General features: G+C 38.4%; 1 protein-coding gene across 2 annotated transcripts in view; it reads left to right on the top strand.

Moving 5' to 3' along the window:
* Window positions 1-852: 852 nt before the first annotated feature.
* CLEC1A (C-type lectin domain family 1 member A) overlaps window positions 853-21,917 on the top strand; it is a 24,730-nt gene continuing 3,665 nt past the window's right edge. The window contains exons 1-6 of one of the 2 annotated variants that reach the window (XR_005021460.1): window positions 853-1,130; window positions 11,781-11,879; window positions 13,300-13,476; window positions 15,991-16,142; window positions 19,016-19,134; window positions 20,066-20,395. Coding sequence is in view for 1 of the 2 variants with exons in the window: in XM_036865281.1 (XP_036721176.1) it covers window positions 1,016-1,130; window positions 11,781-11,879; window positions 13,300-13,476; window positions 15,991-16,142; window positions 19,016-19,134; window positions 20,066-20,225 (822 nt within the window). In the remaining variant the exon portion in view is untranslated. Of the gene's footprint in view, window positions 1,131-11,780; window positions 11,880-13,299; window positions 13,477-15,990; window positions 16,143-19,015; window positions 19,135-20,065; window positions 21,408-21,917 lie in introns of those variants that run through there. The other variant, XM_036865281.1, reaches the window with a different exon arrangement.

The following is a 21,917-nucleotide window of genomic DNA, read 5'->3' as shown; positions in this document are numbered from 1 at the left end:
CCTTTGTGTTTAGTACGTTTGATTTAACCAAGCTATCTCCCAAAATACAGAAAAACATTGATAGAATAATGTAATTCTGTTGTACTTATTTGGGAAAAATTTTTGGATATTATCTAAAACAATCTTCTGATTTCCCTCTCAGCTTAGGAAATTTAGGCAAAAAATTGTTACCTGGTTTTCTAAAGTCATAGGTAGTAATAATCTTAAAAGTCCTGACTTCCAGTAAAATATGTGATTGTTCATGATCATTGTGTACCAAATGTGTTGTATACAAAATGTTAAATTGAGTCCACGTGCTGTACGAAGAAAGATCATTGAATTGACTACAACGGAGCATTTTTAAAGCTAATTCTGTCCCTAACCAGCTATGTGCCTTTAGAGCAATCACTTCATCTAGCTGGACTTCAATCTACCTTTTTGTAAAATGAAAGAGTAGTATCAATTAGATATCCCCCAAAGGGCTCTCTTAGGCTGACATTCCGTGTATATGATGCTTTACACTGTGCCCTTGGAGAAAGGAAGAGGCTTGTCCTATAGTCTTTTCTCTTTTCACAAATGCACAGAGAGGTTAAACTTACTCTGAGTGACACAGTGAGTGTATGATGGGTAAGAACCGGGTGAGGTCCCTCTGACTGGGCTTATTGCTCTGCAGAGTCTGAAGGAATCTTCGGCAATTGTAAACTCTTGCCACCTTTTACACTGCAGTTACACAGGAAGTAGTAACAAGTAAGCAAAAGAGAGCTGACAAGGGCAACCCCTTCGGTAATTGTTCAGAGACCGCCCAAATAGAAAACACATGCTACTTCCCCTCCCCCTGACCAATTTGGCAATCAGAGTCCAAGTTCACAGGAGAGGGGCCGGACCTCTCCAGACAGGAACTGGGGTTGGAAGCTTCCTCTGCTACTTGCTCAGAGAGAAGAACCTTAGGAATGCCATTCAGTGCCTCGGTTTCTGAGCTGTCTCACTTGGGGAAATCCAACCATCATAGCTCACGGTCACCACTGCAGGAATCCGGATGCAGGCCAAGTACAGCAGCACGAGGGACATGCTGGACGCTGATGGGGACACCACGATGAGCCTGCATTCTCGAGCCTCTACTGCAACCCAGCGGCCAGAGCCTGGCCACACAGGTACCCTGTCTCCCGTAGTCCAAATTGGCCAGACCCTTGAGAAATGCACAAGATGAGCCACCTCTCCTAGGAATGCACCAAGTGGAGGAAAGAGAGAAAATGTTTTCGTGATTTACAATAATGTGTAACGGTGCACTTTCTACAACTCGCCTGCCGCATATATGAATGTGTGAAAAATTAAACGTATATGCATAGATGTTTTTCTAAGATTCTGTCTCTGGCAGAGTGGTTTGCAGTTGAGGGTGTGTTGCTTTTACCAAGCAGTTTCAGCACAGAGACGTGAGACTGTATCTACAGTGAGTGCAATATCCCTTCCCCTTCCTGCGTTCCCATGAAGGCCAGATCCAGTGCTGTTTTACTTACCAGCTGTGATCTGATCTGGAAATTTAGATTTATAAAGGCTACCTTTTTGCAAGTTTTGAACTCATGGCTTTAGAGGGGGTTCTCCAAGCAGACACACCAACCCTGATATTTTGTTATAATAGTTCTGCATCTTGAAGTTGTGAGGTCTTGTGAGAGTCATGCCAACGTTAAGTATTTGCTTTATCATCTATGAAGTGACAGGGCATTAAATCAAATGCCTTCCAAGGTCCCTTCACCTTTGAAATCCTGACTTCTTGATGTAAATAGTGGCCCCAGATGCAATTACATCCCATCCCATTCCCTTTTGTTCTGTTGACTCGTAGAATATTATTGAGATGATTGGATTAAATTATGAAAGTATTTAATTTTAGTTACATCTTATGCTTCTATTTCAAATAATTCACCCTTTGACATAGTAATAATATATATTATTACTATGTAATAATATATATTATTACTATGTCCATTGAAGAGACAATTCACACACATAAAGAAGGATTTTATTTCCTAGGAAACTCAGCCAATCTAAGGCAAAAATGTGAGTTAAGTTCAAGTAAAAAGACATCAAACTGTAGTAGAGACAGGACTAGGTTCTAATACCAGGGGTGTCACTTACTGTGTGATATTGGACAAGTAACTTAAGTATCCTGTGGCCTCAGCTTCTTCTTTTATAAAATGTTAATGATGGTAACCATGTATACAGTGCCTATTATGTGTCTCATATTGTTCTAAGCACTTATACATATTAATTCATATTAACCTGAACTAATGTTAAATAGAAGTAACAAAACCTCTCTTATCAGGTGGCTATAAGTACTAAGGTTGATAATGATAACTAAGTAATAAAAGTCCTTGGTACGTTGCAGACACATCAAAAATGTGAGTTCCTTTTCAATATTCCGTTCCTTGAGAATTCTTAAAGTGATCTGTTTAAAAGTTTTGTGTGGATCTGCATCAGAGAGAGATTCATGTAGTGCCTGTATTTTCATATGTCCTAACTTTTTGACCATATCCAGATATTCTTCACCTTTTAAAATCTGGATGCTCACTTTTTCACCGTTCTCTTCCTTTTCTCCTTTATCAAAAAACTTTTAGGTTTTCTTCCCTTTTCTTACTAAACTTTTCCATTCACTTTCTATTCGTTGAATGACCCTCGACCTGAGACCCACTAATGTGGCTGCTTTTTACATTTTTATTTACTTATTAATTTTTACTAAACTATCTAGTAAGTTGTGAGGCGGTCCTGGGGATTTCCAGCCTCCTTGATGGGAAGCAAAGTGATAACTTTGGGATGTCAGTGTCTGTAGCCACCGGATATGTGTAACAGGACACGGTATGTTTTCCTCCAACAAATCCTGTGAAGAGCCAGCTGTGGTTTCAAGTGGTTTGTGTACAACTTCATTTTCACCTTTGACTAGAGCTGGGAATTCTCACAAGGCTTAGTGATCAGCATAGTCAAGAACAGTGTGTACAGATAAGTTCGGCGGAGGTTGAGGGTGGAGAGGGGGGTGGAGCAGGATAAAGCACCAGCTGAAACATCTGGCAACCTTTCTGTAAGAATGGAAATGGAAACAGCAGGAATAGGGGTTACAAAGAAGGATCTTGGAGGCAAACACCTGAAAATAGTTATCTTACCCAATGTGTCTGACATTTTGTTTCCATCTGGTGATAATGCAAGTGTTTAGAGGAATGTCACTCTAGAAGTCTAATTATCTGTTAGAAAAACAGATCTGACATCATTTTGCTGTTAAAAATAACAGCAACAACTACTCTGGGAATTTTTTGGCAATGCAGAAGATTCAGATTCAACTTAATATCGGGGCACAGCTATGACTAGAAAATTTGAATATTTTCTTTAGAATTAATAAAAATAAATGATACACATTCACTTATTTTCTAGTTTTCAATTTTTCGATATAAAATTTATGTCTGTGTTAAAAAATGCCAAATCATTCAGAGGATAGAAAGTAAAAACGGAAGACAACACCCTCAGACCTCCTTTCCCTAGATTTATGCTTGGGGTCATGTTATGCCAAGCATGTTGCAAAGTACTGAGGATACAATGTCAAACATGACATGATCCCTGCATATGAGGAAACAAAGTCTAATACAACTGTCAACTGAGCAGCAAGTGTGATACAGTGCCGTGATGGGGCATGAGCTTGGTATAAGGGAGAGTTTGGTCACTTCTGTCTGGTAGGGGTAGAGATCAGGAAAGGTTTGAGAGAGGGAGTGATCATTGAGTGGACTTGACTTTAAGATGTTCCCCATGATATGGGAGCAGAAATGGGAGGTTTAAGTGGCTGCAGTCACTACAGGCAGGCAGACACATAAGAGGAGAGCCATGGCAATCTTATGTAACTGTTTTTCAGAGAACATTAACAAATATGTTATGGCTGAGGGGCAGAGTTGGAGGGGGAAGGTTGACAAGAGGTAAGTCTGGAAAGTTACGGAAGACATTATGTCATACGGAGGTATTTTGATTCTATTCAGTAGGTGAAATGAGTAGGATTTAAACAGGGAATAACATGATCAATTTTGTGTTTTTAGAAGACCATCTAGGCTGCCTGAGGAGTGTGAAACTGGATGAGCTAATACCCAGATTTTGCACTAGTCTAAGGATGAGAGGAGAAGAACCTGAACTGAAGTGGTGTGGAAGTGAGGAGGAGGAATCAGATATAAGAGATATTGAGGAGGGAGAGTTTAGAGAATCGGTGACTGGTTACAAGGGGGAAGGCAAGGAGAGGGAGAGCATAGCTGGAGTAGGTTCCATCTGACGACATGTAGATGGTGCTACCATGAAGTGAGCTAGAAACTACAGGAGGAATAGGAAAGATGATGGATTCAGTTTAAGTTTGAGATGCTTGTAAGAGAAGGCACATGCAATTGGAGTTGCCCTAAGGCACTTGTATATACAGCACGTGGGTCAGAGGTAAGGATTCTGAACTGCGTATACATGTGAGAATTGTTGGCATTTAGGTAGGAATTAAACTTTCTGAGTGAGATCACTGGGGAATGTAAAATGAAAATGAAAACAAAACAAGACAAAACACTGGAGAAGAGCGCCAAAGAGAGAATCTTAGGGAATACAGTTGAGGGGCAGGCTAAGAAAGAGACTCCAGTAGGAGCTGCTAAGGATGAGTGGTAAGAAGTGATGATGTGGAACAGGAGAGAGGAAGCCAAGAGACAATAACTTCAAGAGAAATGGACAAGTCAATGGTAATGAACAGTGAATTTTAAAAATAATAAACAGTCAATACGGCAGAGAGTACAAGTATGAGGAAGGCAAAAAACAGCTTACTGTTTTAGGAATAAGAAGGAAAATAGATTATTATATAGCACAGGGAACTCTACTCAATACTCTGCAATGGCCTATATGGGAAAAGAATTTAAAAAAAGAGTGGATATATGTATATATATAACTGACTCACTTTACTGTACACCTGAAACTAACACAACATTGTAAATCAACTGGACTTCAATAAAAATTAAAAAAAGAAAAGTCATGGCATAAATCTCATCTAATTGATTCAACAAATCTTTAATTCACGCCTACTAAATATTTAGCATTACGGTAACACTGGGGAGACTCTATTTTTAGGTGCTTGGAGAAGTGGAAGGAATAATCTGAATCACTAATTAGAAGAACATGTCATGCACTGCTATTGAACATATGTAGGAGGCCACAGAAGCAAAGAAGAATGAATAAGTTACTGACCATGTTTAGTCATGTGGGTATTTTTGGACGAGGTGACATTTGACCTAGTCTGTAAGTCTGAGTCCAGGTTTTCCAGGAAGAGCAACTCAGGCACTGGGTGACCTTTCCAGAGTGAGGAACACACGTGCAAAGATAAAAGCACAGAGATAAGAACTAGCTTGGTGCAGTGTATTCCTGGGTAAAAGAAGGAAGACGAGAGTACAGAGGGAGGAGATGAGGTACTGATTTTGGATTGGAATTTAGATCAGGATAAGATCATTTTGGGAAACGTCAGCAGAATCAAACAGGATGGCAAGGTAGACTGTTGGTCTGAGGAATGGGTAGTCCTCAAAGAAGGGGTGGATAAGGGGGTTTGGGGCAGCTGTGGCTAAAAAGTAGGATGAGAGTCTACCGTGGAGGGCCTTTTATAGCATGCTGAGGAACATTTTCTCCTTAAGGGAGAGAGTAAATTTAGTAAGCTCACCTTGGTGGTAGAGTGGAGAATGTATGATTTAAAATGACTATTACGAACATATTCACAATATAGAAGTGAAAAGTTGCAAGTGGTAAAATGCTAGTGTTTCTGTAATTCCGTATGGAACTGCCACATACAGGCAAATATTAATGTGGGATTTGTTGGGAGGGTTAGAAAATGATTTTAAACAATGGCTCTGGGGACTTCCCTGGTGGCACAGTGGTTAAGAATCCGCCTGCCAAAGCAGGGGACACGGGTTCGAGCCCTGGTCCGGGAAGATCCCACATGCCACGGAGCATCTAAGCCTGTGCGCCACAACTACTGAGCCTGTGCTCTAGAGCCCGCAAGCCACAACTAGTGAAGCCCGCACGCCTAGAGCCCATGCTCTGCAAGAAAGCCACCGCAATGAGTAGCCCCCGCTCGCTGCAACTAGAGAAAGCCGCACAGACCCAACGCAGCCAAAAATAAAATTAATTAATTAATTAATTTTAAAAAAATAAAACAATCAGCTCTGGAATGAGAGTGCTTGGATAGAACGTCTGGCTCCATCGTGTACTAGCTGTGCAACCCAAAGCAAATTAAGCAGCTCCTGGGCACTGCAGTTTTCTTATCCAAATAAAGGTTAAAAATAGTGCCTTCTTGGCTGCTTCTGCTTTCCAGACAGCCCACTCTCATCCTTTCTTGGGAGTGTACTTTCCCTTTGCTTAATTTAAACTTAATTAAACTTAATTAAAGTAGCAGTTTACTACTTAAAACTGCTCTATGCCTCTCATCTGAATTCTTTCCCTGGAGAGGACCAGAGCCAAGGAAATTGCTGTTCCACAGTGTCTTTCACAGAGCAGAAATTGTAAATTTTAATGAAGTTCAGCTTATCAACTATTTCTTTCATGGACTGTGCCATTGGTGTTGCATCTAGAAAATCATCACCAATACATACAATGGAATAAAACAGAATGGAAGCTTGCCATTTATGACAACATGGGTAGCCCTTGAGGGCATTATGGAAGAATTGTCACCTGGGGAATGCCCATGAGTCTCAACCCACCGAGTTAAACTAGTTCGAGGGCTTCCTGGTACAACAGCTGCTCTAAACCTTGGCTCTGCAAGGGGGGAGCAGGCACCACAGTGTCCGCTGCAATTCCAGACAAAAGTGGAGCAAAAAGAACATCAATTATCAACAACAAAAAAACACCTCAAACTACCTGGCACTTTCATTATCCTGGGCAGCTTTATTCTCGGTAAATGTACCTTTGCTGGACTTTTCATTTATTAAAATGGTTTCCAAAGTTTCAAAAAAAAAAAAAATAGTGCCCTCTTGAATAATTATTGGGAGATTCAAATGAAATACTACAACATATATAACACACTCAGTAAGTACTATTATCAGTTGCTGTGTGTCCTTGGGTAAGGCAACTAAGCTCTCTAGGTCTCAGCTGCCTACCTATAACATTGGGATTATAATAGCATCTACCTCATTAGGTATTTGTAAAGATGGATGAGATAATTCATATACAGCATTTATCTCAGTAACTCAAGGAATGTTAGCAATTATCATTAATAGTAATGTTGTTTTTGAATTATGTTTCAGAAACAAAACCCCTTGACTGGATGTACAATGGACTCATGTAAATTTTGCTCAAAAGGAGAAGGAAAAATACAATTGACTTTCTAATTGCTGTGAATTAGAAACTCGATATTCTAGAAATAGCTTATATGTTTTTAGAAGTATAGTCTGTTGAAATTATAGGAGAAGTAACACTCATTTACTTTAAGAATGAAAATAGCAAATATCTGAAATCGATTTGTAAGAGAAAGGAAACATGCATTTTCACGAACGCTGAAAAATATGCTCAAACCACAGAACCTCCAACCTTTTCCCGTGAGGTTTACTGTGTACCACATGGGAGGATTAAGGAAACAAAGTTGCTAAAAAGACAATATTTAAAATTTAAAAATATATCCAAAAGTCAGATATATAATCAGCAATGTCTCATGATTGAAAAATGTTGTCAGTAATCTAAAGGATGAGGTAAGTCACTTCTGAAATATTATATACCTTGTCACCTGTTTAGCCCCATGTCCCTGTGAGGCTGGTTCACAGGAAGGGTAGAAACTGATGTGCTATGGTTCACAGGGAAAGGTACAAACTGAGGTGCTAAGCGTGACAATTTAATCCTGGCTCTGCCACTGGTTTGCAATGTGGCTTTGTGCAAATTATTTAAATTCTTTGTGTCTTTTCAAGCTTTTACGATCCTTTCTATTTCAGAGGCATATTAATAGCCTACATTTGGTAATGTTTGTTTCATTTCTTAGAAGGCCTGGGAGTGGAGGTGTACAAAGTGTTCCCTCTGATGACTGATGAAGGGCAGCTGGTCAAGTATGACAACTCTCTTCATCCACAAAGTTTCGCATAACTACAAAGGGATTTATATTCAAAACTTGACCTTAGCACTGTAGCCTTTTATAGTATAGTTATAGTAAGAGGATACAGGAAAGGGGTGTTTTTTTCTATATATATCTTATTATTCCTAGGGATCTTTGTATCATTCCTTGGCCTGTCCACACCTTTTTCTAAACATGCCTCGAGACAGCATAGGGGTTCTCTTCCAAAAACTAAAACCGCAAGAAAGCCAAGCCAAACTGAAGCACCTCCCAGGCAGCTTATTTTTTCTTATTTTAGGGTGGGAGTGGTCCCTAGAGAGAGACCTCATTATGATCAGAGCACTTGGAATAAAACTCAGGAATGGTAAACCCACAGTCAGAAAAGAAAATACCTAGAGGGAAATACAGCTTCAAAGAAAAGGAAAAAGTAAAACTTTCAACACTATAGCCTTTCCATCATGGAAGCCTGGTTTCCTAGGAAATGGTCACACCTGCTGTAGAAACTCCCTAGGGTTGTGTTTCTCTGGGTCTTTAGTTAAAACAGGAGGGATTGTGAATATTGAAGCAGGGAGGGAAGGAGACAGGGAGCAAGGAAGAGGTAGAGAGAGGAGAGTCCGGGTAAAGACATTTCCAAATGATCAGGGAAAGATAACTCCTTAGGAGGGAACTTTTAAAACTTTGTTTCCTTTAGCAGAGACACACTACACTTCTTTCTTATTATGTCCTAGAGGCAGCCTTAGGAAGGATCATGTATTTATTCTTTGCATGGATATAATTATTATTAAATAATGTTCTAATCCCTAAATTCCATCCCCTCATTTCACAGTAAGGATTTAAGTCCACTCTTGTTGATCCTTTGGGCAGAAAATCAACATCTCCCTTGCCCCAAATATTATACAAGGAAAAGTGGGTTTCTGGAGGTATAAATGATTTGGTTGATTTACGTAGTTCTTCTTCTCCTTTCTAATTTTGGCTGGGGAATTATTAATCGTAAAAAAGGGACAGGATCTTTTAAAATTTTATGCCTTTGAGATGTGTATTAATATGAATGGGTTTCAGCAGGAGGAGCCAAGTATATGACAGAGATATTTATACATACTAAACACATTCATTCATTCAATTTTAATTGAACTTATTTCAACTGATGTTCTAGGTGCCAGAACTGATGTTCTAGTGACTAAACAGACAATAGTCTTTTCCAAGAAGGAGCTTTTTTTCTCCTGGAGTAAGACAGACATAACCCCCCTTCCCTCAAATAAGTAAGATATAGAGTATATTTGATGATAATAACAGATGAAGGAGAAAATAAAGCTACCATGGTGGTGGGTCTACATATGTACTTGCTTCTGGAGTCTAGAAACATCTACCTGGTTAATTTTCTTGGGCTATATAGAACTTTAAAGAGACGTAGGGTTTTGGAGAGGATGTTTAGCTTAAGCTATATTCTGCTCTGTGATCTTATTCTTTTATGTTCTGTTGATTTGAGATATTCTTAAGGACAATGCCGTGAGAAGCTAGCAATTTCCAGAAAAATTTAGGCCAAATCAGATAAGCCAGCTAATTGAAGGAAATAGGGGAGAAAGCAAATCTCTATTATATCTGTTTATGATTCAGAATCTCACATAAGTCAGTGTATAGAAAGCAGTTTGGCCAGGAGATGAATTTAGCTGAGTCCGCCCTGTGCTGACAGAAATATTGCTGAAAAGTCAATAGATTTTTTTTAAAAATCAACCTGTAAAGTTTAATTTTAGATAACCTCACTAGGTTATTTTAGATGACCTCACTAGGTGATGGGCTTACTCTTGACCCAGCAGAGCCTCTGCAATCACCACAAGGCTCTGTGCCTCTGTAAAAATTACAGTTAGCTAATATTAATTTTTCATAATTTCATTCTTCATTCATTCACTCGTTCAAATATGTATTCAGCCCTTATATGCCAGGCACTATTTTCAGTACTGGAAATACACTGTGAACAAGATAGACAAGATCATTGTTTCAATGGAAGGTACATTCAAGGGGAGGTGATAGACAAAAACAAAGAAAAACCATGGAAATATCACTTAATAATCTTATTTTTAAAAAACATACATAATGCGGTGATGTGCTAGAAATGGACTTCCAAGGACATCTTCCAACGATGTGCCATTTAAGTGGAAAGCTGGGTAACAGGAAGTAGGCTACAAATAACCCATCTGAGGACTGATTAATGCAAGGGTATAGGAAGAGCTAATGCAAAGTTACCAAGACATGGACACACTTGTTTGGATCAAGGATAAACAGAAGCCCACTGTGACTGGAGCATTTGAGTGAGAGAAGAATAGTTCAGAAATGGGTAACAAACCTAAGCAGGGTCCAGATGAAAAAGATTCTTGTAGAATTTTATTCTAAGTACAGTAAAACTATAGGCAGTTTTTAAGTCACAACGTACCATAATAAAATGTCCACTTTTAAAAAAGAGCCATCTGGGTCTTAGGAAAAGTGCTGTAGATTTTAATCTAAAAATAATGCACACTATTGAAAGTTTTTATGAAGGATATGATTATAAAGTGAAAATAAGATTCACATTTTAAAATATATCAATGTCTGTATCCTGATTTTTACTTATTTTCCCTGTTAGATTGTAAGTCTCAGAGGATCGTGATCATATTTTCTATTTCTATACTATCTTTGCTAGTTATCATTCCCCATTTGGCAGTAATGTTTAGCACAAATTTCTGTACCTGAAATTTATCACACAGAGGACTTTGCTAAAGAGGAAATGAATTTCTGTGTCTTTAATCTTTCTGTTTTCGAACCTGACTTGAATTCCCAATGAAGCGAAACTCACAGGTCACAAAGAGACCAGGGTTTGTTTGAGAGTTTTACTGTCCCTTTATTTTATTTTAATCACAATGCTAGAGGATACCTGCAGCTGAATGAGGGTCTTCCTGATCAGATATTGCTGGCTGTTCAGATTGATAGTTGACCTCACTAGGTGATGGGCTTACTCTTGACCCAGCAGAGCCTCTGCAATCACCACAAGGCAAACCCGTCGGGTGTGGGCAAAGGAAGAATGCTGGCTACAGCTTTTTTTTCTTTTTTTCCTTAACAGGTACAAAGTTGAGATCACTTAGATCCATCCTTGAGAAACTGATGATCATGTTGCTTTTAGAATCTATTTTTGGAGCTATAAAATCAAATGAAGGAGCAAACAAAATCCTTACAAGAGAGAGACTTCTGACAAAGAAATCCCAAAAAGAAACAGTAAAACATTCATTTCTCATTACTGATAGGCAATTTGCTTTTTCGGAAGAACCATATGGGAGGGGGGGCGTTTTGCAAAAAGTAACAGCAAATTAATTCCGCCTCTTCTCTGATGATGTGAAAAATTGTTCTTTGTGAAGGCATTTTCGTGGGAGTCTTTTACAACTCTCATTTTGACAGAAAGAAGGTTATACAAATAGCCGTATGGAGATGATGGTAATGCATAAAACTTGATTCAGTGCAAAGTAGGACGGGGTGGATGGGGAGGGTAGGAGTGGGTGGGGCTTGTGAAAGAATCCAGCCGTGATAAGTGAGGCTCGGCGTGGAGCCTTGTGACAGCGTTTCCCAGGACAGAGGCAATGTTATCTAGCCCCTGAATACTGTTGCCCTGAAAATTTTTGCTTCTTCCCGGAACCAACTCCTCTCACTAGCTTGCTGCTGACATAGATCCAGGAGGAAGAAAAAGTGTCTTTTCTTTTGTCCCCTGCAGAGCACCGACGTCCCTCTTCAGCTTGGCGTCCAGTGGCCCTGATCCTGCTGACTCTGTGTTTGGTGCTGCTCATTAGCCTGGCAGCTCTGGGGCTTGTGTGTAAGTCTGCACTCTGACTTGGGGGAAGATCCTGGTTCCAAGGTTTGTCTGGGATGAGAAGTACTTGTTATGATATTCTTTTTTTTTTTTACTTTGATTCTGGAGCCTGTGTATAAGTCCTTATTCTAATGCAACTCTGTAAATGATGTACCTTATTCTAATGCAACTCTGTAAATGATGAGCATAGTGGAAGAAACATTAAAATGCAGCAATCACTTACCAGCTAGACTTTTACATTCTGAGATAAGGTTTTTGTTGTTTGTTTATATATCAATATTTAACATCAGCAATTTTTAATGAATGCATACTTCAGCCCTCTTCCATTCCACAAAAGACGACAGCGGCAGTGGTTTTTGCTTTTAGCATTCATGGCTCAGTGGGCTAATCAGAGGAAAAGATTTCATTTATATCGCACCCCCTCAATATACAGAGTATAGACCAGGTCTTAATCGCTGTAATATTTTTCAAAAAGTCCAGGAAGTTATAGAATCATTTTGCAAAGACTCATGAAAATCAAATAAGGAAGAATTCACGTATAAAGTCTTTAAATTTCAAACTAGTAAGGGCAGAGTAAAAAACTTAAAAAGAGAGTGAGTAAATAAATGGGTTTCATCAGATGGGACCCTACAGCAATATGTCCTGAACAGCTGAAGAAGGTGGTTCAAGGTAAAAGATCACATAGAAAAGCAGGTTCAAATGTCAAAATTGGATTTTTATAGGAAATTTTAGAACTTGTTTGTAATCTTACATTTTAAAATTTAAAAAAACATGTATCTTAGCGTTTCTACCCTGGCTCCCAAATTTTTACTTCATTTTGATATAACTGTTGGTTTGCATACACCATTCTTTTTAACGGTATAAAGCAACTCTCATGATTTATGAAGAATTTTTTTTACTTAGATTTAGAAGCCTGGAGTTTAAAGCTAAGTGTTGAAATTTTCTAGCCAAGTGATGTTGAGAAGGTTACCTATTCTCACTGAGCCCAATTGCAAAGCTATAAAAATATAGAAACAATAACATGACTCTTTCAGTGACTGAATGGGATAACAATATATGGTACATTGTCAATACTCAATATAACGATCAATAGATAAATGGATTTATGATTTTAGGTTGAGTAATGGTTTGACAGTGTACACAGAAAGATTTATTGAGCAGTAAATATGGTTAAGGAATTTATCCCTGAAGTCAGGAATTGTCATTATGACTCCATATTTTCAGATACGGAAACAGAAATTAATTTGCCCAAGGCAATACAATTTATTATGTACTATAGTCCAAACCTGAGTGTAGGCAATGCGCCCAGAGCCTGGGATCTTAAATAACATACTGTTGTTGTCTTCCCCAGATGTAGAAAATACAAATAGAAATAGAAGTGAAGCCTATAAGGTGTCCAGTCTGACTTGGTAACTTGGGTTAGTTTTTCAGTTCTACCAGCTCTCCAACACTCAGCAAGAAAACATTTCTCAAAAGGAAGAAAGGCTGGGGAATCTCTCCCGACAGCTGCAATCTCTCCAAACTCAGAAAAGGAAGCTTGCAGAAACTCTGCATCACGTGGCTGAAAAACTCTGTCGTGAGCTCTATAACAAAACTGGAGGTGAGTCCTGTTCATTGAGCGCCCCTCTGCCCTCAGGATATCTGTCCGTATAGGGCTGATTCTCCCATCAGTGTACCTGGGAACCATGTATTATTCAACTAGTTGTCTGGCAAACGTAATAAAGAGTTTGGACATCCAGATCATCCCCAATTATCGGGATCATGTAGTTCAGCTGTGTCTGTGTTACAGAACGTGAAGGGATTCAGCAAATTCAGACATTTAGAATAATAAATACAATTAACTTCAATTAACCAAAATAACGCTACAAGTAAATAAAATACAGGTTTTTTTCTCAATTGACCTTGGCACATAAATACCTAAGAGTAGGATACATTTCGTAATGTTTTCACAAATCCTTCCTCATTAAGAAGTTAATGAACTCATAACTATAGTTCCTGGATTTTAAGAATCACATAGGAATCGAGTTAAAAAGACAGATAAATGGAATTAAGCTCTAGTTATTTTAATGTAGTATGACTTGTCTGGGTACCAAAAATCTGCATTTTATTAAGGACCACCTATGATGACAATGCCAGTGTTGGATGAACTGTGCTTTGGTAAATACTACTGGACAAGCCTAGAAACATCACCTTAATTCTTTGTCTTCTTTTTCTTCTATCCTTCTGGGTTTCATAACACCCAGCTCTATTCAAGTCTGTCTTCTTTTCTGTTCTCCTTATTATGCGTGCATAGGAAGCCAGACACATTTATTTCCAAGTCTCCGATTTTTCTTTCGGGGACTCTACAGTAAGATGAAGTCTCCTAGTCTTCCACACACAGACTGGTTTCCACACTAACCAGACAGCCTGATTTCATTGCTACCCAGTAAATAACATCAACACGCACACTTCCACTTCTCTAAGTGATTCTTTCCTACACGACTAATGATCTCAGTGGTCATAATTTTATTTATTTTCTTTATTCGTCTTTAACTTTATTGAGGAATAATTGACAAATATAATTATATATATTTAAAGTATACTACATGATGAGTTGATATACACATACATTATGCAGTGATTATCAAGATCAAGATAATTAACACACCTACCAGATTATTCATGGCATTAAGGGACATTGTAAGGGGTTTGGCTTCTATTTTGAGCAAAAGAAAGATTCATTTCTCCCCGAGCAGGAGAAATACATGTCTGACATGAGTTTTTAAAGGCTCATTCTACAAATATGTTGAAAATAGACTGGGAGAGGGTAGGAAGGATAGAAACAGAGAAATCACATAAGAGATGACTATTGCAATAATCCAGGAAAGAGGGAATGGTTCCTCAAGCTAGGATATTATTGGTGGAGATGAATGCATGATGGAATAAAGTGGGGTGTGAGGGAGATAAAGGAGTCAAAGATAACTCCAGAGTTCTGGGGCAAAGCAACTAGAAGCATAAAGATGTGATCAAGTGAAATGGGGAAGAATTCTGTGGTCATGAAGGGGGAGGTTAGGAACCAGGGATGCTGTTTTGAGCATGTTGACTTTGAAATATCCCTTAGATGTGTGTGGTGATATGAGTAGGCAGTTTGATATATAAGGAAAAAGGTCTGGGCCAGAGATATAACCCAACTTTCAAAGCAAATCTCCCAAATTATTTATTTAAAACCTCATTTTACCTTATGAAATATTTTAAACAGTCAGATAAATACGAACAATAATGTAATATCCATTTGTGTATTGACCACTCAGATTTTCACATGTTAACATTTTGACACTGGATTGCTTTTAAAATAAAGACGTTTTTGTGGAATCATTGAGTTCCCATCTCACCATACACCGACAAGGGATGTGGATACAGGTGCCCAACTCTCAAAGGCCCAAGGCCATGTATCCACATAGGTGATAAGACCATGGTTCTCAGGGCCTAGTTCCTATATTTACAATCACGATGCACTCAGTCCATCTTACCCTTGACTTGTGCACTTATTTCTCTGACTTTGATGACCATTTCAATTTCTGACACATGGAGATTTACCATTTTAACTCATGCTTGGCTTAGTATTGTATTTATGTGATTTTTTTCTAAAATTTTATTCACTTATGCTTTGAATGAAAAAATAATCCAGATCTTATTGATATATATTTCATTAAAAAATCCTTTTACTACTATATAAGTGGATTTTGAGGAAGAAAATTATAGAAACTTCAATGGTTTCCCAAATCCAATGCATATTGAGTTTTTGAACAGATGAAAAGTTCTTTATGAAATTGAATATCCTCTCTGTATGCTGAATTACATGGGGCAAGGAACACTGACGTTCCAATCATTCATTACTAGACTCCATTGTCCATAAAAGCAGGTAGTGTCTATTTTAATTCCCATTGTATACCCAATTATAATTCCTGGCATATAGTGGGTGTTCAGTAGATATTTGTAATTATCATTGGGCAATTAAATATCTAACAGCGAGGGAATCAGTTCTTTCTTGCATCATCAAATATTACGTAATTTCAAGAGAACAAAAACAACAGACCTGGGTAGAAAATAACATTAAATTTGGTTTCTTTTCAAGAACACAGATGCAGCCCTTGCCCAGAAAAATGGAAGTGGCATGGGGACAAATGCTACCAATTCTATAAAGAAAGCAAGAGTTGGCAGGGTTGTGAATATTTCTGCATTGCTGAGAACTCGACCATGCTGAAGATAAATACACAGGAAGTACTGGTAAGGTCCTGAGGCTTGGTCTGTGTTTGAAGTACTCTCAGAAAGAAATCTTTCAAAGATTCCAAGGAGTCAAAGCCCACAGACTCTCCTGTTTATTGCAATCAAGGCCTAAGTCTTATTCCTATTGGTTTGAATGATCCCCTGAGGTCATCATTTGTGGAATGATCTCCACAAGTATCCACCCCTTAGAAACATGAGAGAAAGACCTTCAAGTTCCCCATCAGTCAGGAATCAAATGAAGAGGGTCTTAATTTCTTAACCTCTTTTGGTTTGGGGAGGAAGGGAACAATATTGATGCCACGTCAGAGACATGAAAATAGCACTTCCTGTCTTTCCATGTGAAAGTGACAAAACTTTTGATTGAAAAACATTTAATTAAATCATTGCCATAATCTGCAAATAAATATCCAGCCTTCCAGAAGTTTACACCCTAACATAGACTGGTCAAGGCAAATATGAAAATGAAATTGGCATATATTGAGTAAGTACATGCAATTAAAGTTCACTATTAAAATGACGTGATTGTTCCCTTTTCTCTTACATTTATTATTGCCTTTGGATTTTTTCTTTTTAAACATCTTTATTGGAGTATAATTGCTTTACAATGGTGTGTTAGTTTCTGCTTTATAACAAAGTGAATCAGCTATACATATACATATATCCCCATAACTCCTCCCTCTTGGGTCTCCCTCCCGCCCTCCCTTTCCCACCCCTCTAGGTGGTCACAAAGCACCGAGCTGATCTCCCTGTTCTATGCGGCTGCTTCCCACTAGCTATCTATTTTACATTTGGTAGTGTATATATGTCCATGCCACTCTCTCACTTCGTCCCAGTTTACCTTTCCCCCTCCCCGTGTCCTCAAGTCCATTCTCTACATCTGCATCTTTATTCCTGTCCTGCCCCTAGGTTCTTCAGAACCATTTTTTTTTTTTAAGATTCCATCTATACGTTAGCATACGGTATTTGTTTTTCTCTTTCTGACTTACTTCACTCTGTATGACAGACTCTAGGTCCATCCACCTCACTACAAATAGTTTAATTTCGTTTCTTTTTATGGCTGAGGAATATTCCATGGTATATATGTGCCACATCTTCTTTACCCATTCATCTGTCGATGGACATTTAGGTTGCTTCCATGTCCTGGCTATTGTAAATAGTGCTGCAATGAACATTGTGGTACATGACTCTTTTTGAATTATGGTTTTCTCAGGGTATATGCCCAGTAGTGGCATTGCTGGGTCGTATGGTAGTTCTATTTTTAGTTTTTTAAGGAACCTCCAAACTGTTCTCCATAGTGGCTGTATCTATAGACTTTGGATTTAATTCCTCAAGTGGTATGACCATTATTTATTTATCATTGTTTTAGCAGAGGTCTTGGCACAGAGTAGTTTATCAACAGAGTTATTTAATTGAAATTAATACCCTGCTAACTGTGCAAACTCTTAACATCTTTCTAGGTACATCTTAATTCCTATCCACTTCCTGAAATCTGTGATGAATGAAACTCTGTGATCTCTCTCAAACCTCTAAAATAATCTTTTTCATCCTTTCCTTTTTTTTTAACATCTTTATTGGAGTATAATTGCTCTACAGTGGTGTGTTAGTTTCTGCTGTATAACAAAGTGAATCAGCTATAAGTATACATATATCCCTATACCCCCTCCCTCTTGCGTCTCCCTCCCCCCCTCCCTATCCCACCCCTCCAGGTGGCTCTTGATGGCTCAATTTAGGCAGAAAAAGAGGCGATTTATTTGACTAAGCCAATGTATCCTGGCATAAAACCTCCTAATTTTTTTTATTCTCTGTTTCCTCCACCTCCAGCACAAACTGAGGATTCAGATATACCACTGAAGTATACTAGATGCAGTGGTTAGAAGTATTATTATGAAAGTTACGTAGTAATTTTATCTCATGCACTTCATGTATTTGCATATATTTAAGTCACTTTCATACGATTTATTTATAGAACTTTTAATGTGAAGGGGCCACCATTCAGTTGGAAACAATATTTTCAACTACAGTTTCTTTGATATGCCTATTCTGTAACTATCGCTTAGTGATAGTTTCATTTATATTTCCAATAATCTTTTATTGAACCACTATGTGCCATTAATTATCCGAGGGATTGAGGATGTGAAAATGAACAAAACAAAGTATATGTCCTTAAGGAACTCATAGTATCGTGGAAAAGGAAGGTATAACAATGGATAATGATAAAAGATTTAGATAATTTCTGTGTTAAAGAGTGAGATGATATAGAAGGAAATAAATAACTTTAAACATTTTTCAATATGGATAGTAGAAAAGGAATTACATATATGTAAATACACAAAAATGTATATGCATATATATGAAACATTTCTCTTTTTTCCCGTCTTAGTCTGAGACATAAATCAGCCTTATAAATTTTTCTTTTACCCCTCTTTGCATTAAAGTATATTCATTATTCTTTTCTCGTTCCTGGTCAGTCCTTTTCACATGTATTCATGAAAATTACTTCCCATTCCTGCACTTTTCCTTCCAGATTCTTCCAGTTTCCAGAATCACTCCACATCTCTACATCCCATATTTTTTATATCAATCTTGTTTAATCCTGTGACTTGAAAATAATGGGTCATTTATAAATCTTGGTTGATGTGATTCTTAGTTTTGGAACATCAGCATATAGTCTATGCTTATTAAGACAAAATAATTCTTTAACTTGGACAAATTAACTGACCTCAGCATGGACACTCTTTTTCTTAAAGGTACTATCATCTATGTGGGCAAGACTCATGTGTTGTTCTCATATTAAAAGTGAGGGCCAGCCCTACACATCTCTGTATGTATATAACAATTCTAAAGCTAAAGGTTTTCTTGTGTGCCTTTCACAGGAGTTTGCCATGCCTCAGAGCTACTCTGAGTTTTTCTACTCTTATTGGACAGGGCTATCCCGCAACGGCAATGGCAAGGCCTGGCTGTGGATGGACGGAGCCCCTTACTCCCATGAACTGTAAGCCTTCAGCACATTTCATGGGAAAGGCATTTAATAGAGAGCTTTTGCTTGAGTGACAAGAGTCCAACCATTTGGTTCAACAAGCGAGAACATCTGCTTTGTATGGATACTGTGTTTGTAGGAGGACTTCCAAAGGTGTATAAAACATAGTACTTACTCTCAGAGTGGCTCATAAACCAATGAGAGAGACAGACCGGGATTCTCTGAGAGAGAGGGAGGGAGAGAGAGGGCTCTCTTATGGGTGAATAAACTGAAGCCCAGGTTGTAATGGGTGACCTGCCTAAGATCGCACAACTCTACAACTTGTCAACACCCAGAGAAAGTATAAGACCTCAGATTTCTTGGCTTTCTGTACAGTGAAATGGGGAGCACATCTTTCAAAATACAGTCTCTGAGAATAGATTTACTCACAATATAAACAGTAATATTATCAAAAATTAGTTTTACTTATATGAGCATTTAGATAGGAATGTGTATGGTATATTGTTTGAGATCGGTGAGCGTAATATCTATATCAAAATATATTACAGTTTAAAGCCTTGTTTAAGCAGACACCTTTCTATATACCTATATAGGATTTATTTTTCCAGGAAAGAGTACATATTCAATATGATTATTTTTTACAGTTAAATAAACTGAGTCACAGAGAAGGTAGATAATTTTTCAGATGGCAGTAAAATCGAATGATAAATTGGATCATAACGTGTATTTTAATTTTAGTTAGAAATAGTTTTTGTTGTTTTGGGTGACCTGATGCTTCTAAGAATGCTTATGGAAACTGAGGAAAGAGTCTGGTGACCCCATCTTTCCAGTAAACTCATTATGGGTGTCTATTCTATCATTTTATCAAGCTTAGGACACTCTCTGTGTACTTTTGTATTTTACAAGTAAACTATGATAAAATGGACTTTTTTTTTTCTTTTTTGAGGTTTGAGATTGTAGTAGATTTCACCAGCCTAAGAAGTAGGGACTGTGTGACCATCCTCAATGGAAAGGCTTTCTCCAAGGACTGCAAGGAGTTGAGGCGATGCGCGTGTGAAAGAGCTGCGGCCACAGTGAAGCTGCAGAGACTCCATGAGCCTCTCTGAGCCGGACACGGAGGCCAATGGTTCTCCAGCTCCAGCTGCAACTGCAGCCTCCCTTCAGAGAAGTGGAAGATTCTGCTCTGCAGAACAAAAGTCAAGCTCTTTACGTGCGCCTGGCCTAGTGTGGTTTCCGTTCCTTTTCCTTCCATTTCATCCCTGTTCATACCTTCCAGGTACTGAAGATTTGATAATAATAAATGTAAATAATGGAAAGTGTTGGTGGTTTTAGAATGGACTTGTGATTTGGGGAAAAATTCAGCGTAAAGACGCTCTTCAAAATGTGAGAGCAATCAGTGTTGTGGTTGTGTGTGCCTTATTGAGAGTCTGTGGGGACTCTACAAGAGTACTGATTATTTCATGATTTGAGAAAAATAAGAAGTCTTGGAGAGGCATGCTGTCTTCAAGAGGATGGTTTTAACATTTTAAATTTTAAATCTTTTGAGGCACGTTTATATCATCAATGTGTGGCTAAAGATGAGTCGACCGAATTGTGATAGGGTGAGTTATCCAATCAGGTCATGGCAAGTGAAAGAGACACTGTGACATCTGCATACACAGCTGGCTTCTGTGCAGGTGCCCCTAGCTCAGGACAATATGCACGCACATAACAGAAATCATTGCAAGTAACACCATCACAACCACTGACTTCATGGACTTAAGAGATAAATCAATTTTAGGGGTTTAACACTAGAAAGGATAATCTATTATCATTCTTTGTTTTCAACAGTGGAAAGTGGGATGCTTCAGTTTTATTTTCAGTAAACATCTATCTCATGGTGAAATGACATTGAATTAGCAAATACATGATAAAGGGGAGATGTTTGTATTTATTCCTGTAAGACTGTGTCGCTTATCAATCGTTGCTTGTAGATTTCTTCCTTAAGAATTTTCCCTTCAATTTTCTGTTAATTAGTCAGGAAATTTCTTCAGCATTGAACAAATTTTGTATCGTTTTATTGTGTCCTGCAAAAAGAACTGCATTTGTGACCATAAAATGAAGTTTTAGATCCCGTATTGTAATTTAGTATCTGGCAAATCCCTTTACTTCACAAAACTTATTTCATCAAGTATAAAGTAGACATATTTACAGTTTCCTCAGGGTGTTATTGTTGGCTGAAATGAGGTACATGTGGAATTAGTTTCATAATCTACATTGCAATGTAAAATGTAAGGGATATTAAAAATATGTAGGGCTTCCCTGGTGGCGCAGTGGTTGAGAATCTGCCTGCTAATTCAGGGGACGCGGGTTCGAGCCCTGGTCTGGGAAGATCCCACATGCCGCGGAGCAGCTGGGCCCGTGAGCCACAACTACTGAGCCTGCGCGTCTGGAGCCTGTGCCCCGCAACGGGAGGGGCCGCGATAGTGAGAGGCCCGCGCACCGCGATGAAGAGCGGTCCCCGCACCGCGATGAAGAGTGGCCCCCACTTGCCGCAACTAGAGAAAGCCCTCGCACGAACCGAAGACCCAACACAGCCAAAAATAAATAAATAAATAAATAAAAGCAGCTATAAAAAAAAAAAAAAAAAAAAAATATGTAGAAAAGCAGAGGAGGGATTTAGTTTTTAAAAGTAGGGAAGCGAAAGCAAGCATAAACAACCTTCTTCAGACACCTATATTCGTGAACAAATAATAGAGAGGCCCCTACACTGGGGGCCTGTGGATATTACTAAATATTTTCCATGATGGGTGCAGATA

This window comes from Balaenoptera musculus, chromosome 10, assembly GCF_009873245.2.
Source record: "Balaenoptera musculus isolate JJ_BM4_2016_0621 chromosome 10, mBalMus1.pri.v3, whole genome shotgun sequence".
Taxonomy (NCBI): Eukaryota; Metazoa; Chordata; class Mammalia; order Artiodactyla; family Balaenopteridae; genus Balaenoptera; species Balaenoptera musculus.
Note: the sequence above shows the minus strand (reverse complement) of the source record. Positions and strands in the feature narration are given on the sequence as shown.